Consider the following 24,074-nt stretch of genomic DNA (forward strand, 5'->3'; position numbering starts at 1 on the left):
TATGGAAAACTACAAAGTGGTATGTAATTCAATGTTAACAAAATATTCAGCATGTTTCATTCCACTTTATGAAGCCAAATTAGTTAATTCTGTAGGGTGATCCAAAAATTTTGGCCATAGTTCTACACAACTAAAGTGACAGTCACAAACTCCATACACAACACTTGCAAAATATCATAGCTGAGTTCATTGCAGTCATCAGCTGCATAGATTAACCATTCAGTAGAATAAGGCAACAAACAAGCGAGCACAGACATGAAGAAGAAGTTACTGTTTTAGTATCATTTTAGTGTCTTAGCAAGTTGTTGTATTTTAAACAGTTGAATATGTTAGCAACCAACTTGCTCCTGATGTGGCATCCAGCAATTAGATTTGGGGACCAAAGGGAAGGGTAAAGAGATACTTTGGAGCCCTGGCCCTGGTTGTCTTTTTGCCCTTCCCTTCTTTCATCTTCACAGATTCCCAATAAAGTGATTTCTACAGTATATGATTCTTTCCAATGCCCCAGCTCCTGCTTAACCCTGGTTTCTCACCCTCACATGGGGGTCTCTCTCTTGTAGCTCAGTGCACTGGTCGGTCCCTCAAACTGCAGCTTAATGGCCTGCTTGAGGTTCAGCTGGGGGTCCAGTGTTGTTATGGCAATCAGCGGCTCGGGTACCAAGGCACTGTGAGGGATTCCGGTTGTGGTTTTGCTAGGCGTGGAGACAAACGGCTTGCAAGGTGCTTCTCCATTTTTCTGCTGGGACTCCACTACAGCAGGGTAACCCAGAGGAGGGCTGTCCCAGCCTCTAAAAGGTCTTATGGGGCTGTCGTGTCCTGGGGTCACCCCCAGAGAAGCCATGAAGGAGTTCCACTTCCCACCTCCAGTAGGTTGGGGGCTGTCCGTCTTCTCTGGGACACTGCTGAGAACCCCCACGTTCATGTTAGTTGGGGTCTTGGCCTTTGGGCTGTTCATGATGCTTTTTCCCAGGGTAGGGCTGGAGAGAGGAGTCCGATGCCTATAGGGAGTTGTGGGGGCAGTGGAGGGCTCTGACTGTAGTGGGATGGTTTTGGGTTTGCCATCACTGATGTACAGAGAGGAAGTTGGAGACACCAGGTTTGAGTGGCGATTTCTGCTGCGTGGCAAAGAATGTTGTTGGATCTGATGTGTGAAACTCAGACTGTCAACTGGGACTGTTTGGGCCGTGGCCAGGGAGTGGTAGGTTGAGGAAGACGTTTTGGAACTCTGGAGGGAGTTTTCTGACGTCACCAGGGAATTGCACCTCTCAGTCGTAGATTCTGGGGAGCCTGAGGGAGAGCTGGACATGTGATGGGGGTGCTGATGGCAAGGAGGCTGTCTAAGTTCCATAGATGCATCTTTCGAATTTCCTGAACTGGCAGACGTGATGCCTGGGGAATGGGTCTTCATGGTGGATGTTTTTTGCTGCTGAAGAGGGGAAGGGGGCAGGAAGCCACAGTAGGGGGGCGCCCCGTAGCTCTCCAGCAAGCGGACAATCTTGCCGTGGCCCCTTTTCCCGGCTACTTCGGCAGGCGTGCGTCTGTACAGATCTATATGGTTCGGATTGGCCCCTTTCTCAAGCAGGACACTCACCACCGCTGTGTGACCTTCTTGGGCAGCAATACACAGTGCTGTGGCTCCGTGCTGGCGGCAAGCCTGGTCCACATTGGCAGCCCCAGATTCAATCAAGAGCCGAGCTATCACTGCATGGCCTTGCCAGGCAGCAGAGTGCAAGGGAGAGCGTCCCTTCCCATCCAGTGCGTTGGCATCTGCACTGTGACAGAGCAATAAGCTCACACACTCAAGCTGTCCTTGCCAGGAGGCCACATGTAGGGCAGTCCTGCCCTCCGTGTCCCTGGACTCTAAAGGAACACCCCCTTTCTCCAGTAGGAGCCCAACCATGTTGTGAAGCCCCTCAAGCACCAGGAGGTATAACAGGGGCCTTCCTTCTGCATCCCTCACATCCAGCTCTGAGCCACACCTTAGCAGTAGCTCCACAACATCGACATGTCCCTCTAGTGCAGATGCACTCAAAGCAGAACGTCCATCATACCCTCGGTGGTCCAGGGGTGAATGTCTTTTCAGAAGGAGCCTCACACAATCGCAATGTCCCTCTTGTGCAGCCAGGACCAGTGGGGTCCTCCCATCATTATCCACTTCAGTCACTCTGGCTGCACTACCTTGCTTTGTCAGAGCTGCACATACCGCAAGGTGACCTTCGCAGGCTGCTGAATGTAACGGGGTCCATCCCAAATCGTCTCTGTGATTTTCATCCAGTCCGCGGTCCAGCAGTGTCCGTACCACCTCCACATTTCCTTGGGCAGCAGCCAGGCTAAGTGCTGTGCGTCCCTCACCATCAATGGCATCCACAGCAGCTCCCCAAAACAGTAGAGTGTTCACTACAAACACATGGCCCATTGAGGCAGCGGCCAGCAGTGGTGTAACAGCAGTAGAGATGTGGCTACCTCGCTGAGACCCAGCAGCTTCATCCACATCTGCCCCAGCCTCTAGAAGGAGTTCCACCACTTCTGCATGGCCCTCATATGCCGCCAGAAGCAGTGGTGTCATCCCATCACGGTCCTTATGTCCTGGATCCGCCCCTCGCTCTAACAAGAGACCCACCACCTCGCAATAGCCAAGTCCAGCTGCTGAAGGTACACATTGAGCTGCCACTGATAGGGCTGTACGCCCATCTGAGTCTTGCACGTCTACCTGGGCACCATGGTCAAGCAGCAATTCTACTGTCTTCTTATGGCCCATATAGGCTGCAGCAATTAGCGGCGTTCTACCCTCCCGGTCCGGTTGGTCCACTTGGGCCCCATAGTTCAAAAGAGTGCAAAGGATTTCCTCGTGTCCTCCCCAAGCTGCAGCCCTCAGGGCAGTCCGGCCTTCACAGTCACTGCCATCCACCTCTGCACCAGCCTCCAGTAGGATCCTGACAGCCTCAGCATGTCCTCCCCATGCTGCAGAACGCAGTGCAGTCCAACCCTCTCGGTCTGCATGGTTAACAAGATGCGGGACCGCTTCCTCCCGCTGGGCCCACTCCAGCAAACACTGAATCACTCTGGCATGACCCTGACGCGCTGCCAGCATCACAGGGGTTTGTCCCTGGTGGTCCTGGATCTGTGCATCAGCTCCTTTGGATAGGAGGAAAGCAACCACATCTGTAGAGCCTGCATGTGCTGCACTGGCCAGCAAGGTGCGCCCATCCCCTGGATCCATCTGATTGACACTCATCCCATTTTCCAGTAGAACTCGTACTGAATCTTCCTGCTCTAGAGCCTTCCGGATCATCCCGCCACTGACTGCGCAGCCAACACTAGAGCTCCAGTTGCGGACACGACCAGAGGAAGAAGCAGGGTAAGCTCCAGCCTTTACTAGCAGTTGCAGCACCTGTTGGGCAGAGGTCGGAGGGAAGGGTTCGTTGGTAAGGGAATTGTCTGCTAAAGAAGGGATTCCACACCATACCATCCATAGTGCCAGCAGGGTGGGGTTTTCAGGCTGCAGGTTCGAGTTCACGAGGTGAAAAGCGAGCTGGTGTATCTCATTCGGGGACAGCTGCGGCCCACGGAGGGTTAGTGACATGGCCAGCATGGCATGACCCTCAGCCAGACTGCACAAGTACTTTTGTGTGCAGTATTTAACATCCATCAGCCATTCTGCAAAGCTTGCATGGAACAGAAGCTTGGTGCTGCTAGGCCCATCCACCAGTAGCTTAGACAAGGCATCTAGATGGTGATGGAAGTCGATTGGAGTAAGGGTGGTGTCTCTTGTCCACACTGCAGTATAAAGTTCCTCCAGGTTGAGTGGCCGTGGAGAGGCCAACAGGACATTCAGTAAGGGCTGCACCCTGGAAAAAAGCTTCCTGGGAAAAAGCCGTTGGCACAGCCAGAGATACAGCCCATTAAGGGTGCCTGGGATATCACGGATCTCACGGATGGCTACAAAGTTCTCAGCTACTCCGTCCAGCACACGCTCCAGAAAGAGGAAGCAGCCGTTGCTCTTTATATGTAGCTGGTTCAGCATGTCAGCTGTCTCATGCGTTAGGTGCCTCCGCAGTGCCCTCTCCTGGTCCAACCTCCACAGAATGTACTGCTGTACATCACGCACTGTGTGAGCCTTGCGTAGATCATCCAGGCAAAGCTTTCGAAAACCTGAGTGATCAAAACAGATATTTGTTAAATCATTTATGTCCATCCATCTGAATAAATGTTTCACCTTTTTTAAAATCAACTACAGAAATGCTGTCATTACCTCTTTCACTGAAACTAAATATGCAGCTGAGCTGTACAGTATCAGACAAACAGTGGATTTATGCTCCAAAGCTGTTAGATTCATAGCTTTCACACTGAATTCACTCATTAAAAAGAGCAATTTTTCCTTGTAAGTACTGCTGACTCCCACCTAAGAACATCTTGTGGAGTGCTTTGTTCTGTCGGCGGACAGAGCAAACAAGCAGTAGCCATGGCGGGAGAAGCTGCTGGTGACTGGAGAGAAGCTCAGCGATGGTTCTGCTCTTCCCTGCTGCATGCCCCTCCTGGCCTGCTCCTGCTACAGGTCCCGAGTCCAGTGACTCCACAATCAGCAGCAAGTTCTGAGATGGAAGAGGCAAGTCCAGCAGGGGCAAAAGAACTGTCCTAAAAAGACAGAAACACAACTTGACATTTTGTGGAACAATAAAAGAACAACATATTGTTTTGTGTGGGTTGTCAGGCTTCTCTGATTTGGTAACATTTCAGGTGTTCTTAACCCTCCAATATACTCAGAAGCTTGTAGGTGTCTTCTTTTTGAGGCAAATTTGCATGTGTATTTGTCCCCCAGATTAAGAAGCATATTTGTAGACCGAGGGTGTTGCACAATAATTTCCTGTTCTTTTCACTCTGGCTACCTTACACCCCACAGTTCTCAAGTCTTGTTCTTGTTTAGGCAGGAGGGAGGTGTTCTCTTGGCTTAATGATTCACAGCAAAAAAAGCTATGAGATTTCCTGAGTAAGATTACTGACAAAGTCATCAGGAATCAGCCAGTTCACTGCTGGCCAACTCCACCACCTGACATTACCCACTGCCTTTTCAGTACACCCAGGCACTGCAGGAGACTACAGCTTACACCCAACCAGTAACAAGTATGAAACACTTATGTCCAGTTCTCTGTCTACTCTTTTGTATAAGTATTATCAGGAGGGCTTGGGTGGGCAAGAAGACTGGTGCTCACAATATGATACAGGATGAAATTCACAAGATGGGTATAATGGATTTCATTGTACATTAACACATATTATATCTACCTATATCTATATCTATCTATATAGATATATATATCTATATATATTATATATATATATATATATAATATTATATATATATTATAATATATATATATAATATATATATATAGTGTCACCAAACGAAAAGTATTCAGACCCCTGACCAATTCTCTCATATTACTGAATTACAAATGGTACGTTGAAATTTTGTTCTGTTTGATATTTTATTTTTAAACACTGAAACTCAGAATCAATTATTGTAAGGTGACATTGGTTTTATGTTGGGAAATATTTTTAAGAAAAATAAAAAACTGAAATATCTTGCTTGCATAAGTATTCAACCCCTGTGCTGTGGAAGCTCCCAGTTTGCACCAATGAAAGAAATTGCCCTAACAAGGACACAATTACCTTACCATTGGCCTCCACCTGTGAACCATTAAAGTTGCTGTCACATTTTCTGGATAAAAACCCCACTGTTGAAGGATCATTGGTAAGGCTGTGAATCTGAAGGAAAATGAAGACCAAAGAGCATTCTACAGAAGTTAGAGATAAAGTAATACAAATGCATAGATTAGGGAAAGGGTACAAAATAATATCCAAGTGTTTGGATATCCCAGTGAGCACAGTTGGATCAATAATCAGGAAGTGGAAGCTGCATCACACCACCCAGGCACTGCCAAGAAAAGGCCGTCCCTCAAAACTCAGCGCTCAAACAAGAAGGAGACTTGTGAGAGAAGCCACAGAGAGGCCAACAATCACTTTGAAGGAGCTACAGAGTTCAATGGCTGGGAGTGGAGTAATGGTGCACCAGTCAACCATATCAAGAGCTCTGCATAACACTGGCCTGTATGGGAGGGTGGCAAGAAAGAAGCCATTACTCAAAAAGTACCATCTGAAAGCACGTCTGGAGTTTGCCAGAAAGCATGAGAGTGACCCAGCTGTGATGTGGGAAAAGGTTTTATGGTCAGATGAGACCAAGATAGAGCTTTTTGGCCAAAACTCAAAGCGCTATGTGTGGCACAAACCTAACACTGCCCATGCCTCAAGACACACCATCCCTACAGTGAAGTATGGTGGTGGCAGCATCATGCTGTGGGGATGCTTCTCATCAGCAGGGACTGGGCATCTTGTTACAACTGAAGGAAGAATGGATGGAGCAAAATACAGGAAAATACTGCAAGAGAATCTGCTTCAGTCCGCTAAAAAACTGAAGCTTGGGAGGAAATTCACCTTTCAGCAGGACAATGATCCCAAGCACAAGGCCAAAGCAACATTGGAATTGCTCAAGAACAAAAAGGTGAATGTCCTACAGTGGCCCAGTCAAAGTCCTGATCTCAATCCTATTGAGAATCTGTGGCACTATTTGAAAATTGTGGTCCACAAGCGTCGTCCAACCAACCTGAACAACCTGGAGCAAATCTGCCAAGAAGAATGTGCCAAAATCACTCTGACACTGTGTGCAAAGCTGGTACATACTTACCCCAAAAGACTTAAAGCTGTTATTGCAGCGAAAGGTGGCTCTACCAAATGTTAATGTGTGGGGGTTGAATACTTATGCAAGCAAGATATTTCCGTTTTTTATTTTTCTTAAAAATATTTCCCAACATAAAACCAATGTCACCTTACAATAATTGATTCTGAGATTCAGTGTTTTAAAATAAAATATCAAACAGAACGAAATTTCAATGTACCATTTGTAATTCAGTAATATGAGAGAATTGGTCAGGGGTCTAAATACTTTTGCAAGCCTCTGTCTGTCTGTCTGTCTGTCTGTCTGTCTCCAATGACTTTACCCCAGTTTTCTCCCCAATCTGGAATCACACACCGGCGACTCAGGGAATGGTAGCTGACACACGCGTTCTCAGAAACATGTCCTTGCCTAGCCGTCTTTTTTCGCACCACGGATCCATAGTGAAGCCATCGGACCTATAGTGCCAGAGGCCAACACAGATCTGAATGGCTCCACAGCAGACCCGCAGGTGCCTTTTTAGCCACAGGAGTCGCTGGTGCGCTGTGAACCGCGGATTGCCCTGCCGACCTAAGCCCTCCCTACCCGGGTGGCATTCGGCCAATTGGATGCACCACTCAGGAGCCCAGTGTACATTAACTTTTATAGATCATGATTAGTCAAAAAAAGCTTCTGATTTAATTTACAAAATGATATAAAATTTCAATAAAATGTTCTTTTCTGCCCTCTTTTGAAAAACAATGAGACCAAGTCATAGAACTGGTCTGTTTTTTTTTTTTTGTCGTTTTTTTTTTTTTCTCCCATGCATGACAACTTGGATTATAAAATAATACTTACTGTGAAGATGGCCGAGTGATTTATGTCTAAACCTCTGGGTTAAAACATATTTCTTGGCAGTCTTATTATCATAGGAATTATTAAACAAGGTACAATACATTTTGCTCAGAGAGGTTTGATACTTTGACACAAGTAATAATCAAAGGCAAATGCATTTTCGATTGCAAATGAATGGGTTACAATAAGAAGTGAAAAATGTTGGTGTGTCTTCCTTACGATGAAATCATGAAGAGCAAACATTATTTTAATCATTAACCACACAACCTGTTTAAGAACATACTGGGAGTAGTCTAGGTGCCTTGAAGAAAAGCATGGTGTCAAACTAACAGGCTTTGTTCAATAGAGAAACCATTTGTGCAGGAGTACAAAACCAGAAACCAAGCCCTTTGACATAGATGTTTATACAGCAAGTGGGGAACAAGCATAGGGAATGTAGACATCCTTTACTGCACTGTTAAGTAATTTAGTATTGCAAACCCCCCTCCCTGATTTCTTTCTGCTGTGAAGGCAAACAGAGCGTAAGCCTCACATGCTCTTGCAACAATATTAAAACCTGTGAATTATATTTTTTAAAGCAAGAAATGGAACTGTGTCAGTAACACACATTAAAAATGATTGCTCGGGGCAGGTTTTTTTTTAAATGAAGTCAGACTTCACATTCAATCTTCGCCTGATTAGATACACTTTTTCTCCTACAATAACAACACACTATTCAACCTCTCCTTGTTTTTCCCCCACTGTTAAATATTTAACCACGCAATTACTAGATATGAGATGTAAATTAAGCGGCACCACAGGGGTACTTCAATTGGAATGGTTAAGAGAAATGAATTTATAAATACCTCTTGAATGCTTCATCAGGGTCCTTTTCACACTGGTTCGGCTCCAAGGCGGCCTTCACCGAGGGCTCCTCCAGTTTCTCAAAATACCCAGGGAGTAAGGGACTGCGCCGGAGCTGCTCCACTAAACCCAGTATGAACTCCGGCACGGACACTGTTCTCTCATCTTCTCGCTGGCAGAAGTGGTGGGCCAGGCAGCGGGAGGCCAGGTCAACACGGGTCCCGGCCTCTGATGTTGGCCAAAGCACTTCAGTGCAAAAGGCGGTTTTCCCACTGCCAGGACCTCCCGTCACCAGAACCCCTAAAATCCTGCCAGAGGCTCGGGTCTCCAGCCAGTGCTGGAGCTTGTACAGGGCCCAGTCTCGGCAGTAGAACCGCCTACCCTGAAGACGACTGACGCTCATCTCCAAATGGTACAGCAGGTCACCACATGCAAACTCATTGCAGTACCCGAGTTGGGGGAAGGAGCAAGAAATACAGAACCAAAAGAGTGACCCAAAGAGGAGGGTGGTAGGTCCTGGCTACCTGGCTGTAACCTTCAGCCTGAATCTATCAGGAGCCACCACGCTTCTCCAAGCTGATTTTCACTTCACTAGTAATGAGATTATGCACCAGTCAATTTTGGCACAGCTTTTTTTTTCCCCAAAATAGAATTGTTTTTACTCACGAGTCCAGCTGTTGGTTATTTTTCAGGCTGTGACGAGCCACCCTTAACTGGCACTTTGAGTTCTCTGGCTAATATACCCAGTAGGAATTTCAGTGTCCCTGTCCAACTGGTTCTGGGGATATTGCCAGAAAAGTAATCCGAAAACCAAGGACTACTTCACTGACATATTCACTGGAAAATTACCTCAACGACAATCCTCCAACAACATTGTTCTCTTTGAGAATGCTTCTGAATCCCCACAGGCAGGCTGCAACAAACGGAGAGCCCTCTCCTCATTAACTTAACACTCCCTAGGAATTCACTCTTACTCTTCCTGTGTGGATGTCTTCCTCTGTTGCAGTATCTCTGAGAGACGCTTTTTCAAATATTGTTCTCTCTCTCTCTCTCTGAACTATTCCAATCCCAGGGGGTAGTTTACTTCCTTCTGCTTCTCTCTTGGGAGATCCTTCTGCTTCTGCCCTCTGTTCTTCTCTGTCTGAGAGAATTCCTCAGGCTGCACTCCTGCACTCTCTTGCTGTAGCAGCTCAACATGTCGGGGCATGCTGTTTACAGGTCTGCAGAAACAGAATGGAGGAAGTGTATGTATGAGAAACAGAAAGTTAAAGTTCGAAGAACCAAGCAAGATAAATCACAACTCCCTAGTTCGTATTTCAAAGTCTGGAATACAGCCAAAACTGAAATCCTGGTTGTAAAACAAGTTAAGGTAGAATACGATGTTCAGTCACATTCCTGACAATAGTTCACCCAGTACATGTTATTTCTGTCACATAAAAACAAACTAAAAATCTACCAAACTGGTCTGATAGTAAGAATTTGAGGTCCTCATATTGCCCCTCCCTCCCTCTAAAAAAGAAATATTTTACTCGCTGTAAGAGGGGTGCTCTGTTAACGTGTGGGTATCCGCTGACAGATGAGACAGACGCAGCGGTTTGACGCTGAAACCTCCGCTCAGGCATCCATGTTTTATTGACAAAACAGGTGGCTGCAGTGTTAGACGGCCACCATTAGGGTACTAGCACTAGGAACCCCAGTGCGGGATGACATACACAAGCAAAATGTACATGAATGCAAAAGACAAAAACACTTTTCAAAAACAAAGATAATAAAAACAAACAAACAAACAAACAAAAAAGCTGGCCTACAGGCGGCCGTGCCAGGAACCTTCTCCCTTAACTCAAACTTAAATACGCTTTTGTGGAATTAAAATTCCCATAAATTAATCCCTACTGTTAACACAGGAACCCTGGTATACACAGGCTCATTCCGCTTTCGTTTTTTTCTTTTAGCTGCTCACTCTGGCTATACACGCAGTCATGCGGTATCTCAACAGATTTCACAATCCTCTGGCTCGTGGAGAACAAATGATTGACTTTCCAGCCCCTTTTTAAAGTGGCCAGGGTTAATTAATAATAAATTAGTCATTTAACACCTGGCCAGATGCTACACACCAAGTTTCAATAAGGCTGGGAAGTCTAACCTTACAGCCCTGCCATATCTAACACATACTTTTTTCTCTAAAACTTTCAACATTCCGCATTTTATTTACAAATCAAACAAAAACAGGGGCAGGGGCTGAGTTGACGACAATATGCAAATTGTTCTGATATGATAAAGCGCTGTTCATCATACCACATTAAAACTTAATTGCATTCTGTTCTGTGAAATAGTGGGCATTATTAAAAAAAACACTATTGTCTACAACCCAATATGCTTATAATATAGAAAAAAAGTAGAAAAGAAATTCAAATATTACCGCATATACTTATGGAAACATTCTAGTAAATTACTCCCAGTTACAACACTGATGCAGATCAACTTGATATGTCAATTTATGCTACCTGTCACTTTCCTACTTTGGGTACTGCGCTTGCCCAGACTATTTTCCCCCTAGAGCCTCGCATGCCCAGATGTTTTTTTGACTTGCAGAGGAGGACGCCCATCAAAAACAAATACCTGCCTTTGGATATTATTTTTACATTTAATACATACAGCTGTTGTTAACAAACTTTAGTGTACTACAGAGGAAGTGCCATTTAAAATAAATAAATAAATCTGAATCTAAATAAAAATGCACCCTGATGTATTACATGGCAGCGTAGCGTTTTTTTGAATCTATAATACTAGTAACCTCAACTACACATTTGTAAAATTGTTTTGCAGAAGTCGCATACTTATCGTTGTTGTTACTATTCAGCTATTTTTTCTGGTGTGAGTGCATGTTGTTGATATTAGTTTGAAAATAAATTATGTCCACCATTATTATTATTATATTATTAGTTTCTTTCTTTCTTTCTTTCTTAGCAGACGCTATTTACCCAGGGCGACTTACATTTGTATAGAAAAAAATAATATATATATATATATATATATATATATATATATATATATATATATATATATATAGAATTACAGTACAATTAAGAGCAAGATACAAAATACAAGGACTTCAGAGCAAAATAGACACTATTTACAGTTATAAATGACGTTTTGGTAGGAAATTTTGACGAAGTAGCAAAAACTGATTTACACCTGTAGCAAATGTTGACGAGGTAGCAAAATGTACGTTACACCAGTACTCTGTACTGTGCTAAAGTTTTACTGCTGAAGTCTAGAAAGTGTAGTGTACACCCCACCAGAAACCCGGGACTACATGTTTAGGTTAACAGTTGATAAAATATAATTTACAAAATCTTTTTCTTACCTTTCCCAGTATGTTGACCGGCCGGATAGTGCCGACATTTAATGTTTCTGTTCCAGTCACTTCGTGGCTTGTCCCAGAGTGTCGGGCCTGCAGGGGTTAACCCGGGACAACGGGAGAAAATCTGAAGGAAGCAGGACTATTCCTAGAAGGACCGAGCGGTGATACAGTGGATCAGAGTTTGGCGGGCAGGTGTTTTACTTTATATTGCATTGTAAGTACTCTCTCGCAAATCCTAGTGTGAGGCCCCAGCTGCAAACTTCCGTTGCCGTTGGGGATAACAACAGGAAACAATGCCTAACCTAGAGCTACTGCAGCCGGGAAACATTCTTGGGAAGACTCAGCGCGGAGCTCCGCCAGGGGACAGACAGCCCTGTCACAGAGCTCTGTAGTGAAGAGACTGAGCGCAACTAAAGGAGCACAAGGCCTGGAATAAGCTCTTCTACAGGCACGTTTTAGGCAATTAAAAACACAAAAGTCAAAAGACAACAGTAAATAACCCAAATCCTGTACACATATACCATTTTTGTACCAATGTAATTTAGAATTCCAGGGTGGTTGTTCATGCAAATGTCGTTTTTATTAGTGATGAATAATACAATTGTAACCTAATTAACTACTTTATAAAGCGTAGCAGCCCATTCCGCAATCTGGTTTGATAAGAGTAGTACGTGTACAGGTGTAGTACGCCGAAAACACTCACAAAAAAAAAACCCTGGGGCGTGTTTTCAACGTACGTTTAAAACACAGAGGGTCAACTGCAACAAACTTGCAGAGTTAGGGACCCCTTTTCAAACTAGATGCTGCGTGTCTTGCTCTGCTTTTGTGACGCATAAGGCTCAGAGTGACCAATTATTCTTTTTATTTATTTCCCCCCTAACTTGGAATGTCCATTTATGTTTTTAACCCACAGCTCAGACGTTCTGACAGCTTGTGAGCGTCCTCTGATCTCACAAGCCTAAGGCCAGAATCGCTTTTATGCCAAGCAATCCAGACCGCAGCCACCGAGCTACCAATCCCGGAGAACAGCGATCAGCCCTGCCTCTTATCCTCTCTGAAGGTGATCTGTGCCTAGCCAGTAGGGTTCGCTGTTGCGCGATGAGGAAGCGTCAGAGCCACATGCCAAGTTTAAGATGTGGCCCAACTCAGCTATTCGAGGTTGATTTTGCAAATGTGGGTGCTTAGCAAATACAAAGATGGATAACGTTTAATGTGATGATTTAATCTACCATACCAATCCTAACATCTATTGGGTACTGCCCAGTGCTGCCAGCATCATCTACTGAATGGAGTACAGTTTTCACTGTAATGAGGATGTCTGTAATCTGCAAAATGTCTAGGATACTGGGCCAAGATTACAGTGCCTTGACCATTTGATTAGGCTATATACTGTAAGGCAAAAGAGATTCAGTGGAGGTGCCAGGAGAAATTTCTTGAGAATGGGTGGTTTTTCCACATAGCACAGACATTTCTGGCTGTAATTGTAAAGAAGTATGAAGGGTCATCCTCATAGAATCACAGGTGTATGACAACAACACAGCAAGCTACTTAAAGGAAAATCGTACAACTGCAGAGTGAGGGCCACAAGCTTGTAATGGAGGCTCTGTCCAGACTGAGGTGGCAGGCATTTTGAAACCGGATACAAGACAACGAGATTGATTGCGATGTAGACCTCATCAACAGCAAGCTCCAGGAATGTTAAAATGTGGTATCAAACAACGATGCAAGAAGCCGTCAGCAGCACTGTCCCAGTTCAGTGATGCCCTAAGAACGTACAGGATGCATGGCACAGATTCTGCAATTGGAAGAGCAACTTCCCAACCCTTTGCATTCTGGGATGATTACCATTCCCGAAATGGTTAACAACCTAATGTGGTTCATTACACCAGAAAGGTGAAAGCACCTGGGACCTGCATCTTGCAGCAGCTGTAAGGATGCTACAAGTATTGCTTTTGACTGTAACAACTATGGCCGCTGAGTAGCTGTGTTTGTCAAGATGAAGCTTCTCCAAGATTATGCCCCGGAAGTTCGTGAGCAGTTTGTGCAAGGAAATCATGCTGTGGCTCGGTCTAGAAATAAATTCAGCAAAGTGTGGATAGACACTTGAACAAACAGTAAACTGTTATAGTTAATTAAAAGGGGGGTATTGTGGGTTTAACTTTAAATCCAGGATCTTTGGCTAGATGGTTCATCACTGCTCATGAGCGGTCCACTATCACACCTTCAATAAAGGTAATGTGTGATATGGTAGACTCAGACATTTCACAAGGAAAACACAAGGAGGATGTGCCATGTTGCATGCAACGAGGTGAAGGAGCTGTAAATAAGATGGTTAACGCTATCACCAACACCATGACAAACCCATTTGATTTGAATGTCGACTTGATAGCACTAACCAACATTGCAACTGGCATTGTTGTACCCGCAGAGTCTGCCACCAAGCTTGTTACTGCGAATGCTATGGGAATCAAAGCAATGACACTGTTTATGGAAGACAGACTAAATTAAAATACCACTGGATTATTTAAACTGATGCAAATGCTCAACATCAAGACATTTTCATCTCTAAGCAAGATCAACTCAAACGTTAGTAGTGTTAAGACAATGACTGTCGATGCAGACAGAGAGTTGTTTAGCTGTCTTGTAGTAGCTTTATAAACAAGAGAGATTAATCTGAAAGTAGTTTTCACACATATTCTCAAACACACTTAGATGGTGCCCTAAACAAAACTGCAAAGAGTAAGCTATTGCCTAAATTAGAAAAATAATCTATCAACTGCAAAATATAGTCCTGCATTATAAGAACGTTGCCTATGAGCTTCTCTATAAAATTAGTTTACAAAACACAGTTAAAACAATTTTATTTGTTCCTAATGGCCTGCAAGTATACCAGATATTTTTATCGCTCACATTGGTTGGATCCTGTCCAGTTTGTGGATACTGATAGAAAGCTGGCGGATTCTACAGACATGTCATTATATATTTCTCCAGTGACTTCATGGGGCAGTTTGGATCATCAGTTAATGATCATATTTTCATGTTGTAAATTAAACAGGAGTCTTGCTCTCAGCGATGGATAACCTTATTGCCGAAGGCTGGTCCAGCGACCCAAGAGCTAAAAACATATAGATAGAAGCCCCAACTCCATGGAGAGACGCTTACTTGGCAGTTTGGGAACAGAGCTACCCATAAGGGATTGAAGGAACAGAGGACCCAACTCTTGGAGAGCCGCTGCAGCTGAGTGACTTGGGAACGGAGCTACCCACCAGGACCGAACAGACCTCCAAAGGAGAGCCTTGAAAGGAAAAATTTGAGGGACTCAGGATTGTGGCATGGAGCTTACAGAAGTCCTGGTGCTTGAAAGATAGAGAAGTAGAGAGATTAGAAATAGATCACAGGACTGCGAGACAGACTTCGCATCGACAGCTGAGAAGGAGAGAGTCTCCAGAAATTAGAACAGGGAAAGCGCAAAAGCTGCAACAGTATAGAGAGTGTGGCCGGGGGTCCCCTCTGGCCAGACGCAGAACCTCCAGCTCAAAGGGTGTTGCCCAGGGAGTCCGGGGTAAGTGAGCCTCGCTAACCCCCCAGATGGGACCAATGCAGGACGGCTGAATCAGAAAGCAGAAGGGGAGGACGTTGGGTACAAAAAACAAACAAATGCTAGAGCAGGCAGAAGTGGAAACAGGAGACATATAAAAGTGGGAGAGTGATTGACAGGGAGATTAGAGATAGGGGAAGGATAAACGCAACTCACCAGCGCCCCCTGATACTCAACCTAAAGGTTTACACTAAACACAGGGCTAGGATGTGAATTCTAGTCATTGTGGATGCATGTGTCATACAGATTGATACGAATAAGATGGACTGAAAAACCTGATATAGCAATTTACACAACAGCTAATAACAGATCAGGCTTAAAGAGCATTGAAAGCGAGAGAACAAGTGGGTCTTGAGAGTTGATTTGAAGCGAGCATTAAACAGGTCATTTACAATCCGGAGCACAGCAATTTCGGTACTGTAATGCGGCTAGAAGCCAGACTGCAGAGATTCAAGCAGATTGTTATCTGTGAGATGTTTCATCAGCTGGCAGGCTACAGCCCTTTCAAGAGTTTTGGAGAGAAAAGGAAGATTGGATATGGGACGGAAGTTAGATAAGACAGCCGGGTCAAAAAATTGTTTTTTTTAACACTGGCGTTACTGGGGCAGCAGGAACCAGGCCTGAAGCCAGGGACAGGTTGAGTGTGCATAATGGAAGGAGCAAGGTCAGAAGCACAGAGACGGACGAGATCTGTTCTAAATCTGAAGACTTTGGAACAGAGGCGGGTAAAATGTATGATCAATTTCTATCCAGAACTATCCAAAATACCAACTAGATAAAGCCGTCAAGTCAAATCTCAAATTGAAATACGAAAAAGGAAAATAGGGAATATTCTATTTGCTGCACGAATTACACTCCACATAGTATTGCGATAAAGAATATCAAGAAACATTGGCATGTTTTAATCGACAGATAACATTAGTGGTAAGATATTTGAAACTGCCCGTTTACCCATTTCAGGGGAAGAAATTTGAGAGGTATTCGCTTTAAAGATATAGCAATATAGACAGGTGGAAGGTGCCATCAGGAGTTTTCCCATGTTGGAAATGTGCCTCTTGTGACAATGCCATTAAAACCAAGACATTTCAAAGTCATGCAACAAATAAAGAATATCAAATTTTACAAACCATTACCTGTGCTTCCGATCACATTATCTATTTCATCTCTTGCTTTTGTAACTTACAATATGTTGCAAAACTAAAAAAACAATTACGACTATGCATTAATGAGCATAAACGCACTATTTGTAGAAAAGATGTTCATTCTAGCTAGACATTTTAAAGATGTGTTATTAGCTCTTTGACAAGGTGCTTAAAATAATGCTCGGTTTACAGATTATGGACGGGATATGCCCAGTTCATGTCTCTTAGGGAATTTTTTTGAAAGGTTATGTGCAGGAATGTAATCAAAATTAAAACAAATTTCACGTATTTATTAACGTAAACACAACATACAATCCAAAAGTACATTTCTAACAGGATTAGATTTTCCTTGCATCAAATAAACAGTTGACAAAACCTGTATTGTTGCAAATAAAAATAAAATTACAAAAAGCATTCTGCAATGGCAATTCCTTCTGAAAGGGGGGGGAACTAACCACGACTTTGTTTTAAAGGGTATTTACTACATCAATTGAAGTTTAGAACGGCTTTTAAAAATAAGTTGAAACTTTAATAATTACTGGGTTGAGACAATTACTGAAAATGTACAGAATGTATGTCAATCTACCCCCCTAATTGGTCCAGCCCAGAAGCCCTTTTATTTTGCTGATCTTGTTAGTAAGGTCGCATGCGTCCCAGTGGAGGCGGTGCTCTGTTCTGAGGTGTGATTGCTATGTCCAAATAGTCTCCTATCTGGAACCTTTGTGACTGCAACGTCATGGAATCATCTGTGCCTTTCCTTCCTGAAACTGTGCTGCCAATCTCCTTCACCCTGAAGAAATGGGAAATATGTTAATGAAGAATTTCATATATCGTTAGATGTACACCGACAACTGTGCTGGTTCCACATAAGATTAATATATTACTATTGCCAAAATAACAGAAAAACATATGTTTTATCCCCTTCCACGAAGGCAGATTGTCCTCTACACAATTGAAACATTTAAATTGAAAGTATAAATCTAAAAAACCTAAAATATATCGCTGGTGACTCTGTAAATTGGAAAAGCAATTTACATCAAAGTTAACAGTACATGTCTTGGGTTGGTTCCACTGAACAACTTAAAGAGCAATACTGAAAGAGCTGGTGTGGTGGGCCTGATTTTGCTAGAGGATACAATCACAAGTAAAAGCTCCAAATCCCCTTTATATTAGCAGGGTCGATATACATTAACTTCCCTTAACATTATTTGAATCATTGCATGAATGAGACAAGGGTACTATACTGAATGCAATTGGGGCACCTTTAAATGTTTGCAAACAAAGTACCTGTAGCCCTGGCGGTTAGGATCTGGGTAGACAATTGCAAAGCTGAAGTGCGTGCCCTTCTTTCGAGCTTCTGGGTAGACCTCTTTCACAAGGCTGGTTAGCTCCTTCAGGGTTGCATCCATCCTTGTTTAAAACAAACAAAAATGGTGGGTGCATACAAACAGGAAGCAGGCTACTCTAGTGCAACACTCCAAGTCATTTAAAATGATTCAGCAGTACAAATTATTCTGAATGGACTGAACTGTATTTAACTAGTCATGACGCCTATGTATTTAAGATAAGAGCTATAATCTCTTACCATGTATAGATCTGCAGCTCACTGGATGGGACGTTTGCCCGAGCAAATTCATCCATTCTGTGATGCCTGCCATTGTTAGTTGTAAACACCCTTAGTAACAGCGGACATGTCTGCAAAAAAAGAAAAGTGGTGCAATTACATCAATACGAAACATTTTAAAACAGTATTTTATTTAATTTTTTTTTTACTGCAAGAATAATAATTGTATAATTTGTTTATATACTTACAACACAGGTTCTAAAGTTTGTTTATAAACAAAAAAAGTGACTAGAAACCAAAAAATTACAATGACTAGACTAATGTATATTTGCTGTGAATAGTTTTTGCATAAAAGTATTTTATGCATGCTAACTTTCCCGTATAACGGGAAATTTTATTTTTAGCTTTACTGCAGGTTTTGGTTGGATCGCCAATAATTCTTCCACCAATACAGTGAGCGAATCCGGCCTCTGACAGACTGACATGCAGCACAGGAGGTTAAAGAAAGAAGTGTTGGGCAAGGGAAATAATGTGTCGGATGTGAAAGTGAATTTGAGAATGAGAATGGCAGTGTGGTGAAGCCCATTTGCTAGAAAAATCAAACCAGGCATTTCCATCAATGGATTTAGAAAATCTGAAATTTATGATGCGATAAGTAACTCCGAGGCAGTGTAAACTGTTACTGTGGTACCTGTACAACTGGTCTTTAAGTATTTTTTGTTGTTGTATTTTTTTTATTATTATTAGTTTTTCAAGTGGTTAATTAAGTACTGTAACAGTCAAAACGGTTTATTCGAGACTTCTTAGAAAGTCTGTAACAAAAGAAAATTTGCTTTGGATATTATTGTCGATTTGTTGTAGATAATATTAAGTCACCCATTGTGCAGGTATCACAACCCTCCTAAACAATGTTAAAATAAATGAGTTCTGCATAGTGTAACAGGAGTTGATTTTGTGCTTGCTAGTCTATTAACTAGTTTTAAATTTAAAGCATTTTTATTTCGGCTTTATAAAATTTCACACGTGGCAATACTGTACTACAATTACTAAATAATATTGTGCGCATTCCACTGTGTTATGATAGTGAACCAGAGCTAGGTTTTAAAACAGAGCTAGCAAGTGCCTATCGTTAAAGTGTACTGCAGCTACTAATCCTTTGCAATTACTGGTATCTTCAAATTAAGGTCTATATAACGATAATGCTGTAACTCACTTTTAGAAAGCCGCCTTTGTGCTTCTCCAAGTTGCTACAGTCACATTGTAGCTGCTATAACGATTCACTCGAAATGAGATACTGTTTTAGAAGACTGGTTTCATTAAGTAAACATGTATTTGAATGTTTTTTTGGCATTTTTTTTTTCTTTGTGAGCGTGATAAGCGAAAAACGCCAATTCAAAAACCATCAAAATCTACTCAGGTAGCACATCCGCCTGAGAGAAATACCAGCCAAAATTTCCCGTTACGGTATTGGTTTATAAAATTATACATTTACTCAAACACACACACAATATATATATATACACACACACACATATATTATATATATATATATATATATATATATATATATATATATATATATATATATATATAGAGGACACAGAAAAAAAACACAGTTAAAATATATGTTTTACATTACAAAAGTTTTCTGGGAAGTGGGGATTCACCCTAATTGGTTGGGCCTCTTCGTTGCTTGAACAATTGTTTTGTAATTCTAAGCAAGTACAATTAAAAAATATATATATAATTTATATACATGTTATAACAGCACTGGTACACACAGGCGCCGGTACACATTTAACCGATATACAAGCTTTGCTTTTGTGAACCAAAGCCTATGCCTCCTGTATTCAAACTAAACCGCCCTGTATGCGGACGAGTCCCAACTCGAGCAGAACACAAACATCGCCCGCCGGAGCAGAGTTGCGCTTTCCTCTCCGGCATGCGGCACGTCGTGGGGCGCTGCTGGCTTACCCTTTCTCTATCGACCGGTTTCTCTGGTTCTTTTTTTATCTCTTCTTGTGTGACTCGAGACTCCACGGCCATTTTTTGTTTGTTCAGTTACCTCGCTTCACTCTGCACCCACTAACTTCCTACAAAGAGCAAACTTCTGCTTCCGGGTCACAACACAACTTGTGAATGACCTCACCAGCTACAAGAAGTCGCTTAAACATCTACCCGCATCGCCTGCCCACGTTATTTATGTCCGAGGGCTGGACTCTACAGCAGGACAGCTGCCGATTTTGTTTTGGAATGCAAATTTGCTATCACTGCTCTGACAGAAGAAATGTAGTTTTTTAAACTTTTGCACGGGTTTGCTTCAATTATTTGTAAGCAACTACTGATGTTTTATAGAACTAGAAATAAACAAGAATATTACTGTAAGGGATCCTACATGCGTAATGCAATTTGTTTTCAGGTTCTGAAAGAGTACAGATTTTAAATTCATTTGGAGGAAAAAAAATTGAGCAAACTTTGCAGTGGAACATGCAGTAATATTTCGTGCTGTTTGTGATTCTGGAGCATGCATGGTGCTGGTAAAGTTACACTGTTGCAGGGACGTTGGAACCAAATACTGTACACTGTTTTGGGCCACAAATAAAATACATGTCACTTTTACCCCAGTGATTTTTGCCAATTTCTAACAATGAAGCAGGTCCACTTGTCCTTATTTAACCTTACTTGTTTAGTTTTGTGCAGTACAAAACACAATAAAGTTTTGTGTTACAGACACATTATATGGGGCTCCCAAACCTTTGCATTCACTTCTTGGTTGTTTAGAATCAGTTACGCTGGAACCCCGCTAAATTATTCACACATTACATCTGGTCTTCGTTTCCCTCCCGGATTGCGTTTTCGATTTCTCTTTGTGAGCAGTCTTCCGCTCGAGACTCGAGTAGTCTCTGTTGGCAGAGGTAGTTGGTTTCTTTGTGACCCTAGAACCACCTTGTACAATCCCGTGACTCTTCACAATATTGCTATAACTTTCTTGTCAAATTTTGAACCATATTTTGATTATTGTTGCTAACAACAAGTCATCAAAACAAACTGAGTGAATATATCTGGATTACTCTAAACCCACCAAAAAGCAGCATTTGGGTAAACTCTGGAGAACGTGTTACTGACATTAATAACATTGACTAATAGATATATTCTTGTGAAAAGTGTATTTAATCGAATGTAATTTATAAACAATGTTAATAGTGTAATTGAACTTGCACATCTTTGGTGTTGCTTTTTAGGAATGCCTTTAGAAGAACATTATTATTATGAAGCTCATAACACTTAATGTTTGTTTTGGGGTCATTGTTAATCAGGTTAATTTGGTCTCATGGAAAAAAAATTTAGGCACCAATTTCTTCCTGTTGATTTAAATCACTCTTGGTGTATTTTGCTGGAGGTAATGACCTGATAAAGGAGGTGGGGTGGGGAAAGGAAGTGTGAATGGCTGGCCATTAGAGTGCCTAGTGAGAGGATTGTACTGGTAGATTAAAATGCCTGTGAAACAAAGACATCACTAAATGTTTTCACATAGATACTGTAATTTAATTTGAGTCAAGGGTGTGTTGTACTGTTAAAGGGTTGTTCAAGAGTAGGGGGTTCCTAATATTACTACACCTGTATATTGTAATTTCAAAGACACTATCTAGATGCTTCTGGCTGTTTAACTTTGAACTGTATACAATGCTAAATCTGCTTTTAAAACAAAACTACAAAAAGATATACAGTGGCTGTCAAAAGTATTCACCCCCCTTGGACTTTTCCACATTTTATTGTGTTACATGGAATCAAAATTGATTTAATTAGGAGTTTTTGCCACTGATTAACACAAAGAAAGTCCATAATGTCAAAGTGAAAAATAAAATCTCCAAATTGTTCTAAATTAATTACACATATAAAACAGAAAATAATTGATTGTACAAGTATTTACCCCCTTGAGTCAATATTTGGTAGACACACCTTTGGCAGCAATTACAGTCATGAGTCTATTTGGATAAGTCTCTACCAGCTTTGCACATCTGGACACTACAATTTTTATCCATTCTTCTTTGCGAAATTGCTCGAGCTCTGTCAAGTTGGATGGGGACCTTTGGTGAACAGCAATTTTCAACTCTTTCCACATATTCTCGATTGGATTGAGGTCCGGGCTTTGACTGGGCCACTCCAGGACATTGACCTTTTTGTTTTTAAACCACTCCAGTGTGGCTTTGGTTGTATGTTTGGGGTCATTTTCCTGCTGGAAGGTGAATCGTCTCCCAAGTCCCAGGTCTCTTGCAAACTTCAACAGGTTTTCCTCCAGGATTTCTCTGTACTTTGCTGCATCCATTTGCCCTCTCTCACAAGCTTTCCAGGCCCTGACGAAGAGAAGCATCCCCATAGCATGATGCTGCCACCACCATGCTTCACGTTAGGGATGGTGTTCTCAGGATGATGTGCGGCATTAGGCGTTGAGGCCATAGAATCTTCTTCCACTTGGTCTCAGAGTCTCCCACATGCCTCCTGGCAAACTCTAGCTGAGATTTGATATGAATTTTTTTTCAACAATGGCTTTCTTTTTTCCACTCTCCCATAAAGGCCAGTTTTGTGAAGCATCTGGGCTATTGTTGTGTTTGCAGTGTCTCCCAGCTCAGCCGTTGAAGACTATCTCCTTTAGAGTTGCCATAGGCCTCTTGGTGGCCTCCCTGACTAGTGCCCTTCTCGCCCGGATACTCAGTTTTTGAGGACGGCCTGTTCTAGACAGATTCACAGTTGTGACATATTCTGTCCATTTCTTAATAATGGACTTTACTGTGCTCCGGGGGATATTCAATGCCTTGGAAATGTTCTTATAGCCTACACCTGATTGGTGCTTTTGAAGAACCTTGTTCCAGATTTGCTTAGCATGTTCCTTCATCTTCATGATGTAGTTTTTGTTAGGAAATGTACCAACCAACAGTGGGACCTCCCAGAGACAGGTGTATTTAACCTGAAATCATGTGAAACACCTTAATTGCACACAGGTGGACTCCATTCAACTAATTATATGACTTCTAAAGACAATTGGTTGCACCAGAGCTTATTTAGGTGTGTCATAGCAAAGGGGGTGAATACTTATGCAATCAATTATTTTCTGTTTTATATTTGCAGTTCATTTATAGCAATTTGTAGATTTTATTTTTCACTTTGACATTATGGACTTTTTTTTGTGTTGATCCGTAGCAAAAACTCCTAATTAAATCCATTTTGATTCCATTTTGTAACACAATAAAATGTGAAAAAGTCCAAGGGGGGGTGAATACTTTTGAGAGCCACTGTATGTAAGGGGAATGAAAAGATAAAACACTATAACTTGACTACAGCAATGTTACTTGTGATTGGGTGTTGTTAGGAGCCAGCTAGCTATATATGTTCATGTTGATACGTTAATATTCTGTAGTTTAAAACAAAAAAAAACAAAAAACATTAAAAACATACACATTCAGAATATCATTGGAGAGATAATGAAACTACATAAAGGAAACAACCAGCAGCCAGACAGACACTGAGGGGTTTAAAGATAAACTATCCTTCAAATTACTTGTCTATAATAATAATAATAATAATAATAATAATAATAATAATAATAATAATAATAATAATAAGCCGCCCAAGTGTTGTGTGGAACACTGACGTGCAAGGAGGCGTCACGTGACTACTTTGGAACGCTAACAATGCAGTAAGTGTCCAACTTTGTATTGTAGGGAGAAAATGTAGTCTCATCGGAATTATAACTTGCATGGAATGCTTTAACTTCTCCGTTATTAAAAAACACAATAATACATTCCCACCATAGGAAGGAAAAGGTAACTTTACGATTATTTGTTTTTAATAAATATTATTTATTTTAAATGGCAGTACATTCTACTGGGTTATAATTTGGATACTTGATAACTGATTAGCTACTGCTACGACTACTATAGTTATACGTCTAATGGTTGCTTTGATGGAAGTCTAAATTCTCTCTAGGTTGGAATGTTGGC

The 24,074-nt window shown here is 42.0% G+C and overlaps 2 protein-coding genes across 2 annotated transcripts; both read right to left on the minus strand.

Moving 5' to 3' along the window:
* Positions 1-26: 26 nt before the first annotated feature.
* On the minus strand, positions 27-12,102 carry ankrd50l (ankyrin repeat domain 50-like). Its single transcript, XM_041272016.1, has 4 exons — positions 11,775-12,102; positions 8,410-9,627; positions 4,403-4,635; positions 27-4,152 (listed from the first exon to the last, which is right to left on the minus strand). The coding sequence occupies exons 2-4, from the start codon at positions 8,808-8,810 to the stop codon at positions 536-538; spliced, it is 4,251 nt and encodes a 1,416-aa protein (XP_041127950.1). The 5' UTR covers positions 8,811-9,627; positions 11,775-12,102; the 3' UTR covers positions 27-535.
* A 5,005-nt stretch (positions 12,103-17,107) lies between these two features.
* LOC121327641 (histone deacetylase complex subunit SAP18) lies at positions 17,108-20,168 on the minus strand. The gene is made up of 4 exons (XM_041271775.1): positions 20,050-20,168; positions 18,097-18,206; positions 17,799-17,921; positions 17,108-17,301 (listed from the first exon to the last, which is right to left on the minus strand). Exons 1-4 carry the CDS (start codon positions 20,119-20,121, stop codon positions 17,145-17,147), a joined length of 462 nt encoding a protein of 153 aa, XP_041127709.1. The 5' UTR covers positions 20,122-20,168; the 3' UTR covers positions 17,108-17,144.
* Positions 20,169-24,074: the final 3,906 nt, after the last annotated feature.

This window comes from Polyodon spathula, chromosome 15, assembly GCF_017654505.1.
Source record: "Polyodon spathula isolate WHYD16114869_AA chromosome 15, ASM1765450v1, whole genome shotgun sequence".
Lineage (NCBI taxonomy): Eukaryota > Metazoa > Chordata > Actinopteri > Acipenseriformes > Polyodontidae > Polyodon > Polyodon spathula.